The following is a 20,969-nucleotide window of genomic DNA, read 5'->3' as shown; positions in this document are numbered from 1 at the left end:
AGAGAAGTAACTGTCGATACACTATATCTTTTAAGAGGCTTACACTTGTATTATAATGTGCTTTAATTCAGGCATTAAGCCAAAACTATTCTTAGAAAATGTAATTTGGTACAGGAATCAGCTTATCAGATCCCACAAAAATTTGAGCAGAGGTGAACAGTTTCCTGGTTGCTCCTTGGGATAATACCACCATAGTACATTTCTGTGATCAAGCTAGTGTTACAATTAGTTTTGTACAGATAATTTGCTGGCTTTGAATTTATACGGTTTAACTTTAAAACAGTGTTTCTCTAACTCATTATGCTTGGAGATGTCTGAAAGGAGAACTAGTGGAAAAGCTGAAGAGCTATACATATAGATACGCATGTATATTATACTGAAGACGTGATGCCACTTTATTGGTCATAAGGGAAGTGGCTCTTGCTCAAGTGACAAATGAGGGTGCCAGTCCCCTCTGAGTCAGAAGTGCAGGCAGCTATTCAGTTGCCCACTCTGTTCTCTTCTTCTCATATGCCATTTATCTGAACTTCGTGCAGAACCATTGTCTTACAAAAGCATGAGTCTTCATGGGTGATATGATACAAGCTTTTGAGGTTCAGCATACTGCCAGAAAGACTGAGCAGGTGAAAGAAAGAAAAAGCATATCAATAAGGAATAAGAGAAATGGTAAAGGGAAAAATGCAGAAGCATCAGTATATATTTTTTTATTTATTTTTAATTCTCTGCAATGAAAATAATATTTTTAGCACAACCTACATGTTTTTAAACTGAAATACTGGAGAAAATTATTTCATATGCTAGATTTGAATGTTTCAGTAAAAGTTGAGGTTTTTACTTGGATATTTTAATTCATATTTTCTTTTTATATACATTTGAAATGAACAGTTCTGACTAAACTGAGTTGAACTTAATAAATGTTTATTCATTTTTTGAACATCCATCTTTGTTTTTTCTGGGAAACTTTTCTTCAAAATACCCTACCCACATCTACTCAGGATATTGGCTCTCATGTATCCCACTTTACTTTAAACATCTAACTTGAGTGTGCCACAGTAGATCCTGCAGGGGCATACACAGCTTCTGTCATCAACAGAAAGCACTAGGTATCTGCAGTGTGAGATAGACCACATAACTGAAATGGTCTTTGTTGCTGTCATCTCCATTCAACTCCTTGAGAGCTCTTTCTGAAATGGGTGCCTTGATTAAATGCTTATGGTCAAGTGGGATGAATCTGAATGTCAAACAGCATCCACAGAGAGAACTCATCAATTCCAAAGGAATATTTCATATAAATACTGTGAGACTGTGTTAGCATTTAATGAATCAGTAAATCAAATTTTTGAATTTGCCAGAAATAGGAATGTCCACTGAGGTCAGACGAATGCCATTGTGCCCCAGAGAATATTTAGTTTTGGATACTCTATTGACCACTCACAAAGGAATTTCCATTTCTGCTTTCAGTGACCCTATCTCGGGAAAAGCTGAAGAAAGATTCTGTATAAAATTGGTCAGTGAAGAGAGATGGGATGAATTTCAAATGGCATTCTGTACTTAAGTGTTTATCTGTTTGGAGCATAAATTCTTCAGAATCTTTTGACTGAAATGCAGTGTAATTGAGGATTTTGAGCTTATTGGATGCTTTATGCATTATCTTTCACTTAAACAAGCAAAAAAATAAAAATAATAAAAACCCTAAAATTACAGTGAAGTTTATGTAGTGGAAATGTTTTACTTACAAAGCTTTCTTATTTCCTTTATAATTTGCTGTCTGAAAGCAAAACAAAAGAAACAAACAAACAAACAAAAAAGTGATACTAAACCAGGTTTTATTTTGCTATAAATAAGTGTTGTTAACGTGCCTCTTAAAGTGTATACAGTTGCCTCTCTCCAACACAATGTAAATCAAGTAGCATGTATGTACGTGTGTTGAGATTTCAAGATAAATTTGTGTAGAGGGTCCTTCTTCCTTACATTTGTACTAGTTTAATTGGAATGGGAAAGTCTAGAACCAAACAGGATGTTCAATTAATTCTGTTTTACCAATCACCATTGAGACCTCTTTTTAAAATAGTTCATTTGAATAATTCATTGTTTCTAATAACACTGAATTGTTTAACGATTCTCTTTTCATTATAAAAAGGGATTATTCTCATTAGATTAATTATACATTCACTTAATTAGGCAGTCCACATTGATTATCTGCCTTTTTTAGTACATTTCCAGTTATAACCATAAAACAAAATGAAAAACAGCCTGTCAGATTAGGTAAAAGTGAAGAGCATTAGCTCTGCTCTCATTGAAGGCAGAATAGATTAACGCATTCTCTAATATTCTCACTTTTCTTTTTAATTATTTTTCACTTTTGAATTCTTGATAATTTAGAAGTTGGTTTAGCAGTTGATTTTGAAACACGTTTTTTCATTAAGTCATAGATGTGTTACTGTGAAAATTTATATATACTTACATGTGTGCATTCAATTTTCTTCTTAGATGTGATGTATGTATAATCCTTATATGTAGTTACATTATTCACAGTGCTAGATTTTTTTGTCTTTATTCTTCATTGCCTGAAGAGCAGCCTAGGAAAACTTTATTTTTCTCCCAAATATGTAATGAAAAGATCTTCTGAAGAGAACAGTGTCGTAATGAAAAATTAAACATCAAAGTTTTATTGATAGGAAAGAGAAATATCAGCTGTGACCTAGGAATGAGGTCTTACTGATTTCTTCAAGAAACTTTTATGCCAACTGAAGAAATGTCACCTAGGCTCATAGGAGGGTCAGTTTTTATCTTCATCAATGAAATGAATAAAACTGACCTCACAGTGTGTAATTCCAGTGAATGAACTGTCCATTTGCCCAACTGTCAGGTTGGCTAAATGCAGTGTATGCAAAGTAATAAATAAAAGAGTGCATGGATCTGCTCTATTGGGAATACCAGATGCTACATGGTGATTGTGTGTTGAGAAATTAAATTCCTTGATGTGATGGGGTCAGGGCCAACCAGATGCAGTACGTCCATCACTAAGTCACTTTGCCAGCCTTGCCAATATGCACTCATGAACCTTTCAGCAAATGAAAGTTTTTCTTGCCTTTTAAAATCTTTTGGAAATCCTAACACTAAATATGTCATAATCTTGTAGGGAAGCTATATGAAAAAGTTTATGATAGAACATGTACTTTTTAAGAAGGAATTTCTCCATCTTGTGCATACAGTGCTGTCAAAGTAAGATGCTTGGGATACAGCTTGTACCTGCTCCTACAGTATCAATAAATGTTATTCAAGGGACACAAGATTCATAGACCTAAAACAGGAAGAGAGATGTAACTGGCTCACATAAAAACTTCACTAATCTTCCAACCTTTTTGCTCCCAGAACTCTCCAATAACTTAGATTTAAGAAAATCTTCAGCTGCTATTAACATAGAGAGTAATTCTTAGTTCCAAAATGAAATTGAACAAGAAAGATGTATCAGAAACAGAATTATTTGGAAGAATATACTAGTTTTAAGTCGTTTGCATTTTTCTTGGCAGCTGTGAGTAACTTTAATGAGCATACAAAGACGTATTCATAAATTGTCAAGTCCTTTTTGCTGCTCTCTAGGCTGTTGCTATCATACAACATTAAAAGAAGATTATTGCAAACCACTCTAATAACTATTTATTCCAAAATCCCTTTAGAACCAATTGCTTAAGTGATGGAATGTAGTGGAGTACTTCCAAACAAGCTAGGTCACCGACCCTAAATGCTGTGGAATGTACATGTTTCTGGCTCTCCCTTTAAGTTTCTCCTTAAATCTAATCATTCTGACATCCTGAATATGTGGCTGACTCTGCTTCCTCAGCACAATATACTAGACTGTTCAAGAGTTATCATGTAGAAATTTTAGATTAGAGACAGTGCTGGAAATGTGTCTTTATGCATCTTTCATGTTGCCAAAATTTGGGATTTCTGCAGGAACTGAAAAAGCTTGTGGTGCAATGATCCCCAAAGACTTGTTAATGATTATATGTTCTGACCCATGAGTACCAACTCATTATGAAGATTTTTGAAGACAGAGCATGGAGGTGCTACAAAAGCACAACTGAATAGTTCTTTCCTATCCAAGTATCTCTTTTCCAAATCTTATATATCACCAGGTGTCTGGGGAATTATATAGGGTCCAGACTCTAGCTTAGGATTTGTAAAAACATCAGGTCCTCTGCATTATACATTTTCATCATCATTTTTATGTTTTAGTGAGAGCTTGTAGTGATCCAGATGTGGTCACAAGATCAGTCATTGAGTCCCAAAGGCTTGCAATTTAATTTTTTCTCTGTTATCTCTGGTTGTGCTCTGGATGACATCCAATGGTATATTTAGCACAACTGCAACAGATAAGTTTTTCAGACAAATAAAAGGTTTAATAAGAAAGGACTGTTCTAAGCCAGTGCTGATATTGATGTTGCAGCACCCACTGGCTTGCATAGTCTTTCTATTCATTTTATTTGCACTGAATAATCTTCTTGATAGAAAAGAATTGAGGGGATAGACTCCCCAACAGTTCTTTCAGAAAGAAAGCCAGAAAGCAGGTGGAAAGATGGAATGGGATATAAGGAACAGTAAAACAAACTGGAATGCTACTGCCATCTAGGTGATTCTAGGTGATGTAAGTTCATCTTTGTTTCCCCTGTCACATCCTACACATTCAGTGAGAAATTGTCTTAACAGGCCTTGAAAACAAGATCTTTAAGCAAACATTCCCTTGCTCTGGGAAATGCTCATTCACAGCCAATGAATCTGTTTTGAAACTCTGAGAGGAAACAGTTACATTAGGTCATGTCTGTTGACTTGGCATCTTGCAACATTGATTCATCACCCAAAAAGTTTTGGATATCAACTCAGAGGCAAGGTCTTTCCTCTCATTTCTTCCCCAGCATATTATGGAAATTTTTCCATTTAGAGAAATATCACTTGGCATCTGCTCTTTTGCTCCTGATTGGCACAGAGGTAGTGGTGGTTTCAGTCACGGTTCTGCGCATGCCAATAAGAATATAGTTCAGTTCTCAAGACATGATATTGTAGCCTTTCTTTGTGCTTCAAAGACTCACAAAATGTGTGAAGTCACTCAGAACCTGATACCTGTTTTGGTTTGAGATGGAACACTAAGTGCTTTGAAAGCTTCAACAAATATTGGGTTTCAAATCCTTGGTGTTGAATGTGCTGAAAGAACCACTAGTGAAGTTTATTATAAACAGATCACAGAATCACAGAATTTTCTAGGTTGGAAGAGACCTCATTTGACATTTGAGTTTATGGTCTTGATATATCCACTTCTCATGTTAAAATAGTTGTTTAAGTTGCTGCCATAGAAGGAGAAAACTCTTTTGAAGAGGATAAAATGCAGAAGATTTGGTGATGAAGGTATATCTATTTAAAAAAGCAAGTGCTAACTACTCTCTGTTGGGATTAGAAATTTTCTTCCTTCTTATTCAGAAGAAAGTTTACTCTTGTTTTTGTTTTGTTTTGTTTTTGTTTGTTTGTTTGTTTGTTTGTTTTCTGCATTAATAAAGACAGCAGGACAAGAAAGCAAGCTGGAAGCAAGTTGGAAGAGAAAACCCAAGAGCATCCCCAGAACACTCAGAATGTTTCTTTTTAAAAGTAGTAGTAGCAAGATGCACTGTTTCAGAAACCCTCTCTGTTCTGGTACAAAGTATCTTTGAATGGATGCCAGTGAGCGAAAGAGAATGAACATTTCAACTAAGGAAAGATCGGTGCAACTTTCACTTTTATCTAGTGAAATAAAAGATCATAGTGCCAGTAGGGAATAGATGAAGCCAATTCTTGAGGCACGCACTAATGCGCTTGTGCTCTGAACATGAAAGATTGTTACAAACAGGCATATCCCAACCAATTAATACCTTTTATATTACAACAAAATAGCAGGACTACCCATTCAGTTTATAGCTTTTAAACTGGTGTTTGCACAGGTCTTAACAAAATGCTTTACAAATGTTCATGGTCATTTTAGAGAGAGAATTATACAGGCTTTTATTAAAGCTCTATGCTTTATTATTATTATTATTAAAGCTCTTAATTAATTATTATTATTATTAAAGCTCTATGCTTTCATCTCTATGGATGAATAGTTGTTAAAATTTTTGACAGAAGATGAAAATCAGTTCTTTTCAACCATGGGGAACTGGAAACTGGTTTATTTTATTTTATTTTATTTTATTTTACTTTATTTTACTTTATTTTATTTTATTTTACTTTATTTTATTTTATTTTATTTTATTTTATTTTACTTTACTTTACTTTATTTTATTATTTATTTAAATTATATATATTCTTTTTCTTTTTCTTTTTCTTTTTTTTCAGAGATAAGTAGATTGCATATATTGTCTTATCATTTTTTCCAGTCCAATATAGACTCAAAACCACTGTTGGTGATTTGCAGGAAAATGTTTGAACAAAGCCGTAGGTATAGGATCCTTAATTTTTAATACTATTTTTGATGCTTAAGTATCTTAGAGTTTAGAGGAAAAAGAAACATGACTAAGAGGATAATGAAGTATTGACTTAGTTCCCTTTTGTCAAAGGTCTTTAAGAACTCTTGGCTACACATTTACACTCATCTCTATGCTATCTAGCAAAGATGGAAAATTCTATTTAAAGTAATAATGCTGCTCCAGACAAAGAAAAGTGTTGTTGAAGATCACATCTGGAACTGGACTGTGGATTTCCCACTCTTGTTCTGGAACAGCAATGAGAAATACTCATTCCTTGAAGGAAGAAAATCTTGGATCCAGAGCTTCTAGAAAACTATTTTCTAAAAATCTCATTCTGATTCCAAAAAACAATCAGACTACCATAATTTATGCTGTTGGCAAGACTCAGATTCATGACACCTGCAATAAGAGAGCTCTGTATGTGATGTTGGGCAGCGTCTCATAAATCACACGGTTTGCCAGCTACCTTTCAAAGAAGAAAATCCTGCATGTAAATTTAGACCCACACAAGAGGCTCCTGGATCCAGGGGCTCGTGGATCAAACTTTCTGATCCACCTTAACACTCTGCCAGTATTTTGCCCTGTCTAGTGTTCTTTTCTTGGGAAAACACATCTTTATAGCTTTGACAGAAGAAGTTCAGAAGTCGCCTTTTTATTGAAGAAATTGCAACACAAAACTGCCAATCCAATTCATTCTTCCATGAACTTAGTGTATCATTTTAAAAGGAGCTGTAGCTAATGTTTTCAAAATGGGTTATCTCTACTTAGATGCCGTAAATCAAATTTAGATGTGTGAATAAATTTGGTTTGCATTTCAGGAGAACCTGGCAAATCTCAATTCTTAACTGAAAGTTTCCACCTTGTACTGTGTCTGTTTGGGATGGAGTTAACTTTTTTCATAACAGCCTGGGTGATGCTGTGTTTTGGATTGTGGCTAAAGCAGCGTTGATAAACACACCAATGTTTGGGCTGCTGCTGAACAGTGCTTGCACAATATCAAAGCTTTCTCTTTTCCCCACTCCGTCCCCAGAGGGGATACAGCTTGGACAGCTGACCCAAACTGGCCAAAGGTATATTCTATAGCATATAGTGTTATGTTTAGCAATAAAAACTGAAGTAGAGGAAGAAAAAGAGGATTTTTGGCTTCTAAGGTGAGCTTTGCTAAACAACTTGCTGGGCATCAGTCCACATATGAGAAGCAGTGAGCAATTTCCTTTTTTGTCTTTTTTTTCTCTTTTTTTTTTTTCTTTTTTTTTTTTTTCTTTTTCCTTCACATATTAAACTGTTTTTATCTTGAACCTCAAATTTTCTTGCTTTTGTTTTTCCTTTACTGTCCCCTCATCATGCTGGGGGGTGAGCAAGCAAGTGCTTGGCTCTGGTTAGGGCAGCCCACCACACAACTGCATGCTCAAGTGTAGACTTTTCCACTAGACTGAAAAGGTAGCAGTCATTTATATTTGTAGCCCAGTCAGTTTATGGAAATGCTTAATCAGCAACCTCTGATTAAATTACCTCTACTTAGGAAATGAGTGGGGCAGTTGCAGGGTGTTCTCCTCTCTTGTTTGCAGTCAGAATTCTGTAAGAGTTTAGGTGTAAATGATGCTACAGTTGGTTTCAGGAGGGTGCCATGTGTCATCTGCTACCTATCCACTTAACATGAGGTATTTCCACTGTTATTAACCCTTCAGTGCAGGAGAGAGATTTTTTTATAGGAATGCGCAGTCGAGAGTTTTCTGGAAAGTCTTACTTGTACTTAGTTGGTGTCATGGATTAATTGCAATTTGTTTTAGATAGCTTTGGTAAAACTGCAGTAAAGATTATCCTTTAATATGTTATATAAAATAATAATCCTATTATAGAGACACTCTTAAGAGTCCTGATAGTAAACAGAGAGTGAATTCCATTTTTAACAATTTAAAATGTTAGAGTTGTTGCTGACATTTTTGATATGTCCATGTAGACTAATGGAATGTATGCAGCCAGAATCATAGAAAAAGCCATTAATAAAAATAAGCCTTTAGCTAAAGCAGCTAGCAATGCACTTGCTTTTCAGTAAATGTAAATAATGATGTTCTATTCTAAATTAGCCTTCTTGTAGTAATCCTAAAGCATGTAGGAATTTCATAATATTTTTAGTAGTATGTTGATATTATAGACCTCTTAAAGAGCTAAGAATTAACCTAGTATATGTTGCTTAAGACAGCCAGTAAACCATTAGTATTGGTTTGAAAAGGTTTCCAAGAATGTAATTTAGTAATTAAATGGATGAAGAGAAAGAATTTTACTGTTTTAATAATGTAAATCTCAGTCGAGAAATTTGTTGATTATGTCACATTAAGTTGAATGTACCAGCTACATTCTATTACATTTGGACTAGTTATAAATATACCTAAGATAACATCTCTGTTGAGCTCCAGTGTTGAAATGTTTCATACAGACAGCTAGAAGTATGGTTCTGAAGATCTCTCCCTAAAAATCCTTGAATTATTTTTGATGAAGACAATAAAGAAATATTTTATTCCACCCTTTTGGAATTAATTAGGCTAATGATCAGTTGACATTATTTTCAGGTTCTAAGCTGCAAAATATTTTTTCTTTTTTTTTTTTTTTTCACAATAATCTTCAAGGCTTAGTACATCTCAAAGCCTAAAAGGTTACGTGTTCTTTCTCTCCTCCTGTATAAAGAGTACATCCAGTTACTACCATCTTGCTTTCCTAATCTAGTACTTTCCATTATAAACAAACAAGCAAACAAACAAAACAAAACAAACAAACAACAAAAAAATGCCACCCACAATATTAACAGTTTTAGGCTGGTTTGCTTTGACATTGACCTAAAGATGAGGGATGCTCTTTCAGTTCATTTGAAAGTGAATTGGAATATCAACTAAAGTTTTATTTTCAAATAATTCAGCCAAATCAGGGGATACGAACTGCCTATTGTAATTGGTAGATTGTCTGAGAATTTTCAGATTCAGAGATTGTCCTGCTGTATATAAAGCATGTCCTGATGTGGTACCAAAAAAAAAGAAAAAAAAATGTAACTTTTGTCCCATTTTTTTCCCCATCTTGACATAAGGAAAGAGAGAAAATATTGACATTTTCTCATTCATAAGAGACTTCCGTTAATGACTCAAGCAATAGTTTATAATTCTGAAGATAAATTAATTTCTTATGATCAAAATTGTTCTCATATGTTTTTTTTTTATGTTTTTCCCTTCCTCTCGCTGTTCTAAGAAAGCCTTTTTGTAAATCATTTATTTCTGGAAACAACATAAAACATCATAGTGCATGAAAGGATGGCGCATAGCTGAGAGTGGATGTAACTGAAGCAAGCAAGGCTTATGCTATGAATGCAGTAAGATGTGAATGTTTTTCCGAGACTCTTTTGCAGATCTGAATATCTAAGACATAGGTGACTGTCTGAGTAAAGAATCTCCTGTCTCTTGCCAAGTTGAAATGTATCCATGGAGAAAAAGCAAAAAGCTAGGAAAGCTGTCTTTCATCACTTTTGGTATTGAGATAATTCCTTCTGCAAAAATGTTCATTGTACCCAAGCATTACTGGATTCACTGTGCCCTTACAGACCTTGCTGGCTCTGGTTAAGTGGATTTTCTGCAGAAAAATATAGAAAGCAACAGGGAATGTATGAGGAAAGGAGGCAAGAAAGAAAGAAAATCACTTACCATGAGAGGAACTCATTTTTTCATGGACTGTTGTTCCTGAAGAGGCTTGTGGCCAGTGATGACTTGGTGGACTTTTGGATGAGTGATCTGATTTTTCAAAAGTAAGATAAAAAAGGAAGGATGGGATGTTGGAGCATATAATCACCATACTTCAAGATGGCTTTTCCAAATATAAGGTTATGCAGACACAAAGTCTAGACAGCTGAAACCCTTTGAAAAGTCCATGATCCAAAAATAACATGTTTTACAAATTAGGTGTGAAAAAGTCATTAAAAGGAGCAGAACTACGGTGGTTTGAGTAGCTTCCAAAGTGTTTTCTTCTTCACAGAATCACAGAATTTCTAGGTTAGAAGAGAACTCTAGATCATCGAGTCCAACCTCTGACCTAACACTAACAAGTCCTCCACTAAACCATATCACTAAGGTTCTTCTTCAAAGGAAAACTCAATTTTGTTGAGTTTTACTAGTTGTTATTTGCCTATCTTTTGAAACTACTGTACTTTAGTTGAAGTTTGCTTAATGCTAAATTATTTATTCTTCTCTGTTTTAACTTGGTGTGATGATTACAATATTGCCATTTGTAAAAATTCAGTCACATGATTTTAGCTATCTTCAGGTGTTTTTTTTTTTGTTTGTTTTTTTTTACGTGAAAGGTAAGGATTACTTAGGAAACATAAAAAACTGCAATTCTATTAGAATCATTGATATATGTGATAAAGTGTCAGTTCATCAAGGTATACATATACAAACTTTTTAAAGCAAAGTATTGCTTATAATTCTAAAGCTGGGGAAACATTTGCATATATGTATGTAGAAGTAAAAAATATATTTGATACGATCTTTGAGATATCCTTATAAAATGGGAATATATTTTGCTTGTAGAGGCTATTTGATTTTATTTCTTTTTCCTCTGAGGAAGCAAAGATCAGTATAACTATAAGCAGAAGGGCAGGTTCTTGAAGACAGGCCTCTCTCAGATCAAGGGTATAGTTTTTTGACAGCTTAGTTTTATTGTGACATTATTCCTAATCATAAATATCTTTTGTAAATATTTCAGTTAGTCATTCCTATCATATCTACTGGATTTTTCTGTATTTTCTACATTTTAATTATATTGCAATGCAGAGTAAATCAATAAATGACCAAACACTGAGTGTGGGACATCTAATTTGTTTTTGTTTTTTAATTCTTTTTTTGTATCTGTATTTTCTGAAGTATTACCTATCAGTTGTTTTACATGAATTCATGTTCATGTACTCTATTCCAGGTCAGTTCCTCCTAGAAGAATCCCGTCTAATAGAAGCAGCTGAGATGGCAAAGAAAGCAGCTGAACTCGATAATACAGAATTTGATGTTGTTTTCAATGCAGCCCATATGCTCAGGTTAGTACCTTTACATGTCTTACTTGATTTTCTTCTCTTGTTTTGGAGAAAAAAGTCTTTACAGCCTTTGCTTAAAAAGGGTTTATTTTTAAAGCTCAGGGACTGTTTTGAATAATTTAATATCTCTAGTAAGATGAAAAGAAATGTAATGAAAGTGTTGTGGGATTAGGACTATCTATTTCTAATTTTCTATGTGCTAGCTCATAATTTATTGCCTTTACAACTTCCGTTGTTCACAAGTAGGTAGTTCTTTTTACTTGCATATAAAAACAATTGTTTCTTTTGTGAAAAACATCCTGCAGGATTTCCTTTGATCTGATCTCTTAAGATTTAGGATGCATAGCATTTGAAAATTATAGATCTGGAGGTAACTAGAGAATATTGGAAATATCACCTTTTGTGTTAATATCAGTAGGGAACACTAGGATGATTAGACATCTAAATATTCTCGGGTTAATGCTGACTTTTAGACACACAGGAGCAATTACTATTATCAGAATCTATGATTTTAAATGTAGTCATATTTAATTCTGTTCTCGTATCTGAAATGAATAAAATTTTAGTTGCCTTTTTTTCCTTTTAAAGTTGTTAGACCTGGATATTCAGTAACATTGAGCTTCTGCCTGAACGTGATCATTAAATTCACATTACTTTAATAGGTATCATCCACACTTATTTCTAGGATAACTATCTAATTATTATCTATTGTTGACTTGACAGTTATGAGGATACTTGATTTCATTTAGATTACATCTATGCTCAGAAAATGGATGACAAGGAAATAAAAAATATACTTCATTAGCATAAAACAGTTATTGAGATTATTTATTTAATGAATATCTGTCACTTGGCTGTTTGTACTTTTAACACTTAGGATATGAAATGAAAGGAAAAGAAAGTGATATTAAAAAGAAGGTAGAATCAGCTTCAGCCAAGTGACCTGTGTTGTAGAATGAAGTTTTTTATACCAGGATTTTGAAATAAGCCCCAAAACATTCTTAGATATAGCTCTTACTGCTTATAGATTAGAAAAGAAGCACAGACAAATGGTTCACTGATATATAATGGTTTGACCTGCAACAGGTATATACACTATTTTTCCTTCCTCCTAATTATTTTCTGAAACTGTCTCCTCAATTCGGGAAGTTAAAACATCTAGTTTAATTAAATAAATTCATAGACAGAAGCATAGTAAGTTAGGCATGAAAGCTGAATCCAAGCTTCAATTCAAGCTTGTTGTGGATTAAGAGAAAGAAATTGATATTGAAGTGGGTGATGCAGGATGTCCAAAATGTCTGGGAAGGTAATAGCAGTAGCTCTTTTTTTTTTTCTTTTTGCAAATTCTAATATTTTTGTATTGACTGAATGTTCTTCCCAGTGCCGTACTGTTGATTCAGGGAAGTATCATCTTTCCCTTTTGTCATTAACCTGTTTCCACCATTACCCCAAGGAGTGTCAGGAGATTTAGAAACATGAAGATGCTTATTTAGAATTGTACATAAATTCTTTATAATCTGGGTTACAGCTGCTTTGGGTGGATAAAATCACAGCATTCCCTCCAAGTTCAATTTGTTTTCTACACCAGTAATTAACAATTTTTGAAAAATTTGAACAAGGCATACACTGGAGTGCTGTGAATTAATGTTTTGTAAATTTGCAACAGAACTGTTAACTGTGTCCTAATGCCATAGCTGTATTTTAGATAGCCTGTTCTCAGTTTTGCAGTCACAAGAAAGATTCCAGCTCCTTCTGTGAGGTATTCCATCACTGTTTACTTTCTGTCTTTGTGACTAAGTCTGAAGCTGAGGTCAAGTTTGTATTATTAGTGAATCTCCTTTTTTTCCTAATTACACAAACAGTTAATTATTTTTTTGCCTGGTTGATTTCTGTAGGATCATGATAATGCAATGTCAGATGAATTGAGTCACCTGTAAGAGGAGTGAGATGTGGGATGAATGTAATAATTTATTTTCAACAGTCTGGTAACTTTTAACTTGAATAGTTCTTGCTTGTAAAATTTGTTTTCTCACAGAATTTGTTTTTCAGACAGCTATATTCAAGGGTTATGTAGCTGTTGTTTATTTTTTTGAGGTGGTTCTTAAAACAGTAACTGCTCATGCGTTTTACTTTTGTAGTGTTTGCTATGCTTTTGCTTATAGCCTGAGCTTGAAGCCTTTCGGTAAAGCTAGATACATCTGAATGGAGTGTAGTGAAGCATATATATTGGGCGTGCCTTATGGTGGCTCTAACTTCAGTGACAGAGTCATCTCTTAACATTGCTGTTTCACTTGGCAGTTGTGTACTGAGGTGAGACAGGTTTCCTGTGAACTAAGAGATGGTTGAATTTAGAATGAGGAATGGCAGTGTAGTGACAGCGCCATACTAATTTGAAACAGGAAAAGAGCTTCATGTTGTCTTCAAATGAAAACAAGCATAGGGAGAAGAGCTAAAAAGCACTTTTTTGTAGGAATATTTCTTTTTCATGCTTCTGTAAGACAATGGGTTGCTCTGGGCAACCATTGTATTACATGAAGTCATTGCATGCTTATTGGCAATTTAAAAACATAAGTTTGAATTAGAGCAGTGCTACGTGACTTGGTCTTCATTTTGCAGTGAACATCTATGTGAATATTTTGGCTTGCCAAACACACTGACTGAACATAAGGTCTAGTTGCTGGCACAATCTCACAGATACCAGTTCACCCTATATTGTTGCCTACACAGATTTTATTCACTATGTAACTGCTATCGTTGTATTTAAATATGTATATGTATGGCTAACTATATCATTCCTGTAAAATTCTGTAATTGTTGTAAAACTGAAAATATGGATGAAGGGTTATATGTATGGAATGTCATTATAATTTTGGTATGACACAAAAGGTTCCATTAAGAATGACAAGTATCAAAAATCTGTTCTATTAAATACGGACCTCTTTCAGGAAAATGTCTTTTTCATAGTGGGACTGTTATCCATTATTTCACTTTAAAAAAAAAATAAAAAAAATAACAGCCTGACGCTGAAATAGCCCTTTCCATTCACTTGTTTATGTATCTAAGCCAGTTTATGTATCTAAACATTGGTGTAGTTTTTTCTCTCAAAGCAGTATTTTTTCCAGTGGTTAGCATAAACATTTAAAATGAATGTAAGTTGAATGTAACTGGGTGTCAGGAGAACCTAAGAGTAATGTGTTGTCCAGCACGTTTAGGAAGTGTCATTGGTAATCACCTGGAACTGGTGAAACACAGGAACTGGTAGGTCTGTAGGCTCAGGTAGAGAGAGATGGGAGAATAAAGAGAGAAGACATTTTTGTCCCTTGAAATAAGATTGAATGCTAGATGTTAATTGGGGAAATCAGATGTATTTTCAAGGACAGTCCTCATGAAAAGATTTGGAATACAGGTTGAAATATACATCTTAAGTATAAAAAGGGCTCTGTCTTCCCAACTTCTCTTTACTTCTTTTCCTTCCTTTCTGTTTTATTATCAACATTTTGTCTAATGTTTTACTGCGATGTCAATTATGTTTCCTTTAGTGGTGTCCTTCCGTTTTTTGACATTGATCCAGAGCCCTTTACTGCTTAGTGGCATAGGGTTACTGCAATTTCCTACCCCTGTGCCTTTTATTTTTCTCAAGGGATAGCCATTCCAAGGCTTAACATAATGAATTTCTAGCATAGATCTCCAGTGAAAATGTGAACCAGAATTCTCCCGTATCTTAACTAAAGGAGCAGTTGCTGAATGCCTCAGTAATGGAACTGGCATTTTTCTGAACAGATTAGTTGGTGTGTGTTCGTTTATATAAGCCAATTTTAATAGATAATTATAAATTTAAATTGATTTCAGTTTGAAAATTAATGATCAGTATGTGCATGTGGGAGGAAAGCAAGCCATGTATTTCCACTTCTGGGCTAAAATTGGACAAGATTTTAATTTGTTCTATATTTACGTGCCAACAACACTTTTTTGAGCTGAAATGTATGGTCTGTGTCTGCCCCTGGATAAAGCACCTTACATGTATGGGTTTTCACTACATTCAGAAATGCTTTGTTTCCTGACAGTTCTGTGTAAACAGGAAAAAAAAAAAAAGCTGTGTGACATATTTCATTTTATGTGCCTTATAGTAAGTCCTGAAATTTGGAAGTATGATATATATATATATTTATATATATATATATTTTTTTTTTTTCAGTAGTTTCAAGTGCTACTAATGCCCCTCAGGGGTGATACAGAAGCATGTTAAATGAGTGTTTTTAGACATTCAATTATATTTAACCACAGCAACCACTGTGTTGAAGATGCATGTCCAAAGTAATATCAAACAGTTAACAGGTATCAACTGGGTTGTACGTGTTAAATTGTTAGTCAGGAAGTGGTTTCAGGCTGCATGTGAAGTATGTGAGAAACTTCAAAGGAATTATCCATCCTCCCTTTCTCTTCCCAAGAGCAATAACTGTCTGTTAAAATATGTTGATTGGAAATAACTGCTTATCATGTATAATGTGGCTAAAGTTTAAAATTTTAGTGGATGGGAATACAAAATTAGAACAAAATGTGATCACTGAACAGCAAAGCACGTGAAACATCACATGTAACTAACAAAGTAATATCTCCAGATACATGTGCTCAGCTGACTTATTCTCAGCTAATTACTGTTCTTTGAAGGGGAAGAAAAAGTAAAAATAATAATCCATCCTGGTCTGTTTTATCCTTGTTTTCTAATTTTTCACTTGTATCATACAAATGTATCTGTAATCACATAACAAACAAGATCTCTTATATGAAGACAGCTAACTCTCTCTCCCTATTTTTTTTTCCTCCTTGGCTTCAATATTGTGACAAAGCAATAGCAAAAGATATGTAGCTTGCCAGTTGTTCCTACATATTTACCGTCTTTCTCATAACTTGTATGTGATTGAGAGATACTCCTTCAGCCAGTGGCCACAATGAAAATTTTGATAGAGTTTAAGAATGTAGAGACAAAAGAAGTAGACAGGAGTTTGAGAGACAATGTAAAAAGGGCCTGTTGAGCAAAAAAAATGCATTTGGATTTCTTTGGCAACATAATGCATTCTTTTGAATGCATTAAAATTAAAAGTGAGGGAACGAAGGTATAAAAATTAAACTACTAGGAGAATGTAGGTGCCATCTATATGAAAGGAGAAAGAAAAGAGGTGGGCTGATAGTGCTTCAGATACCCCGAGACTCATCTTATTCCCTTGCAGTATGATGTATAAGTTAAACCCACTCTTGGTCTGATGTGAGTAGGTGTTGAAATGAGAACTCATATAAATGATTTCCCTGAATCATAGAAACCTATTTTTAAGAAGTAGTATTTTCTGTATTTGGTTTCTTGAATAACAGTGTTCTTTGAGAAACAGAAAAAAATGAACTATGTTATTGTATAACATGTACCTTAATGGTTTACTGTTAGAGTATGGGTAATTACAAAAAATAAACCAGGTTTTCCTCTGGTAAAGACTGGTACATCAGTGCTTTTGCCTCAGATGAGCATTTAGCCTTCTGAAGTTCTCTCCAGTGTGCACTAATTTTCAGAAAAACTATGTACCTTTTCAGAACTAAGAAGAAAATATAATACACAAAGAGGGTTCATCAGATGAAATGGATATGCTGAACTACAATCTTTTAGATATTTTGGGTATTTGTTAAGGTAATATCCTTAAATGGTGGGGAATAGTTGCAGTATTTTTAGGTGTGCTTTTGTATGTTTGTTGGTTTGTTTTTAACCCAAGGAAACTGAAGAGTAATTATATATATATATATATGCATTCTTATAGACAAGCCAGCCTTAATGAAGAAGCTGAGAAATATTATGAAATGGCAGCAGGATTAAGACCTAATGTAAGTACCTTCTCAATGATATCTATTACGTAAACTGATGAATGTGCTGTAGTGCTGAACTGTTTATGCTGAGGAGGGACTTCGTGCTGGAACGTTTGATTTCTTGGCCTGTATCATATATGGTCAATTATAGGGTAGTCAGATAAAGTCATGCATTGGCTAGACCAATCAGTACACTTTCATGTTATCTTAGTGTAGTATTCCAGCAACAAGTCATACTTGGCTCACATATTTGAAAAAAAGATTTATAGATTTAGATTTATTTATCTACTTTTAAATGTGTCAAGTTTGGAAAGCTCTCCTAATTCCATCTATTTTCGCTAGTAACAAGATAATGAAAGGCTATTCTGTGATCTACTATTTAAGGCATTTTAAATAATACATTTATGCCTTTTTTTCTGTCAGGAACTTGTGGAAAATGTTGTTGTTCAACAGACTTAAAGATGGTTTAAAGAAATGCTTATTCCTTGAAGTAAAGAAAGTAAATGCTGAAGTAAAGAAAAAAAATGCTTATTCCTTGAAGTAAAGTGAAGTAAAGAAATGCTTATTCCTTGAAGTAAAGAAATGCTTATTCCTTGAAGTGGAAATATGTAGGAATATATGAGCGCCCTGTTAAAAAAAAATAAAGTTCATTACCAATTTTATTGCATCAGGAACTAAAGGAATAAAATATTTTCTTTTTACTGTTTATTACTCAATGTTATATTTCTTTTCAATTACCTTTGGACTTTGGGAGGAAACACCACTCATGGATATAAATGGGGCAGAAATTATTTTTAAACCCTCATACTTTGTCTATTGAAGGTATCAAGTACAGAACACATTCTTGTTGTGAAATTCTATAGTGCTTAATTTGAAAATAGGTTAGCATTTTCGTTTAAAAAAATGGCAAAAGAATACAGTCTTAAAACTAAAGAATTTTGGTGCCTAATACCCCAAACTAACACTAGCTAAAACTCAAAATAAGCTAACAAAATACAAAAAAATAAAGTAACCTATTCATATGAAACTTTCATTTTCACAGTCTCTTTAAAAACAAAACAAAACAAAAACACACAAACCAACTCCAAAATCTATGTATTCCTTTAATTTGTATTTTGTGAAATTACATTTTAGACCAAAAGATAGCAACTGTCTATTAACTTAGATATTTATTGAATCAGCACTTGTTTAGCTTGACTCTCCAGTTCATTGCACACACCATTAGCACCACTGTACTGTGGAAGTCAACAGAAGGGTAAAGCTCAGTGTATCCTCTTAAGCATTTCAGTTCAGAGCAATGGCATGCTTTTGAAGCACATCTCACAGACATCTCCACTTAATGCACTCTGGTTCTCATCACTTAGTAGTATATGAATGGGATTAGTTGTATATGAATGGGATTTCTGTGAGAGGAAACTAAACGAGAAGATGCATCCAGTATACATGTACCCCAGCAGCTAATAGGGATAGCCCAGAGGAAGTCCAAATTAAAACCAATGAAACACACATTTCATGGCCAAGGATACCTTAGCATCCAAATGTTTTCCTTTCTATTGTGCTATGCCACTTGTTAGTATAGAGATATCTGTCTAAGACAAATTTCATAGAAGGTTATGAAGCTATGTCTGAATAATCTTTTGTTGGCTGTAGGTATTTTTCATATTGAAAGCAAAATGTGATTTTAACATTTAATTGTTTTGATTTATAAGAACATTATCATCTTGCATAAGAGTGTGTTATTTTACTGGTAGTATAAAATACATGTATTTTGGAGGTACGGTGATAGCCTCCTTCTTGGCATATCATTCCTCCTTGGAATGATAAACATCCCACCATCCCACCATTCCTTGTTTGCTGGTAAGGGTCTATTTTTCCTTTTGTCAACTGTGAGGGTTCTTTAGTGTTTTTTTTTTTTTTTTTTTTCCTTTTTTTCTTTTTAATGTAAAAAATGTAACACATTTTCTCCAAGCATTCTTGGAAACAAGGTCAGCCTTGCTTGTAATTCTTAGTTCATTATTCTACCTTAAAATAATTGTTCTCTGTTTAGAAATAGTTTTATCTTAGCATCTAAATACTATTAGTTAATCAGAAGAAAAGTTAAATCTTGCTTTTTAAGTTTAAATCTAACAGGAACTCCTGTTGAGTTTCCTTTAAGAAGGAATTCACTTTTATCTTCAAGGTGCTAAAGCATAACTCTGTGGCTAACCATAATATGCATACGTTTCATGACTTCTCATAAATAATAATTACAATGGTGCAGAGTGGACAAGATGTATCAGTTTTCATTGCCAGCATCAACTGTTAGGAGAAGATTGTACAAGGGCAGTATCTCAAGAATGAAAGTCAAATGGGTAAAAGGGTAAAAGAAATCACTCAAACGAGGTTTTCTAGGTAGTAAGTAATATAAAGCAGATGTGACAATAGAGTTCCTGGTCTTTCCAAGGCAGAGTAGAATTCAAATTGGCTGGCCATAGTAAAATCCTGTGTGCTCAATTGCAATGTGTATACTGGAAAATTAAATGTGTCCGGGACTAGTCTCTAGTGTCAGGCCAATCAGCTTCTCACAGTGCATACAGATACTGTCTGAGAGACTGCAGTGGCCCAGTCCAGAGCTGTGTAGGAGCCATTTTTATGTATTGAAAATGTAGATAATAGATTTCTAATGGCCTGGAATGTTCCCTGCCCACAGTGTAATTTGTTATTTTGGATACAGCCCTTGTATTTTCTCAGTGCCTTATGAAAAATCAACTAAATGATGTGAGTCAAGATCTTAAAGAAATATCTTAATTTCAAGTAAAATATATTACTGAAGGATTTTTTTTTTATGTATCACTAATAGTCTGAAACCATTTATTTGTACAGAATTCAAATACTAGATGTATGAATGCAATATAATACACAGATGTATGCATACAAAATTCCATATGTATACATACATATATATACATTTGCGTGCATCTGTTTAATATTAGTTGCCAAGAGATCTGTTTTTACATTCCCTCACAGTGAAAATACTGCAGCATCTTTGAAGCCTCATTCCATGCAATGGGTCAGCCTTGTTCCTAGAACAATGAAGTGGTAAAAGTGTCTGTTTTACAAGTCTTCCTCCTTCGTGTGCTTGAGATAGAACCTGTTGAATCTGGTGAATGAAACTTCTCTGAAACATGCAAGCCATTTTTTTTAAGAAAGCAAACATCACATAGATTATTATGTTGTTGTAGTATTGGTGGTAATTAATTCATCATTGAATTAATTCTGATAGGACTGAAAAATACTGAAAATACTATTTATTCTCTGTGAAAAGCCATATTACAATGAATAAAGTGTTTGCCAAAATGCTATAACTGGTAAAGGAACTGCTGAACACAGCACAGGTGAATTTATATATGTATATACACACTTCCTGAACATCTTTGCTTTTGGACACTCCTTCATTTTACAAAGTGTAAAAGAATTATAACACTTTGGTATAACAGCAGCAGCAGCTGAAATGCAGTTTGGGTACAAAATTAAAAACAAATCTAGCTAGTGCTATTGAGGGTTTAGACCTAGACATTCTCTCAATA

At 34.0% G+C, this 20,969-nt stretch overlaps 1 protein-coding gene across 5 annotated transcripts in view; it reads left to right on the top strand.

Annotated features, from left to right (window-relative positions):
- TMTC2 (transmembrane O-mannosyltransferase targeting cadherins 2) overlaps positions 1–20,969 on the top strand; it is a 419,977-nt gene that overhangs the window by 212,944 nt on the left and 186,064 nt on the right. For 4 of the 5 annotated variants that reach the window (XM_032182578.1, XM_032182587.1, XM_032182560.1 and 1 more), the window contains exons 10-11: positions 11,445–11,559; positions 17,358–17,421. In XM_032182578.1, coding sequence (XP_032038469.1) covers positions 11,445–11,559; positions 17,358–17,421 — 179 coding nt within the window. Of the gene's footprint in view, positions 1–11,444; positions 11,560–17,357; positions 17,422–17,826; positions 17,873–20,969 lie in introns of those variants that run through there. The other variant, XM_032182569.1, reaches the window with a different exon arrangement.

The sequence above is a fragment of the Aythya fuligula genome, chromosome 1, assembly GCF_009819795.1.
Source record: "Aythya fuligula isolate bAytFul2 chromosome 1, bAytFul2.pri, whole genome shotgun sequence".
Lineage (NCBI taxonomy): Eukaryota > Metazoa > Chordata > Aves > Anseriformes > Anatidae > Aythya > Aythya fuligula.
Note: the sequence above shows the minus strand (reverse complement) of the source record. Positions and strands in the feature narration are given on the sequence as shown.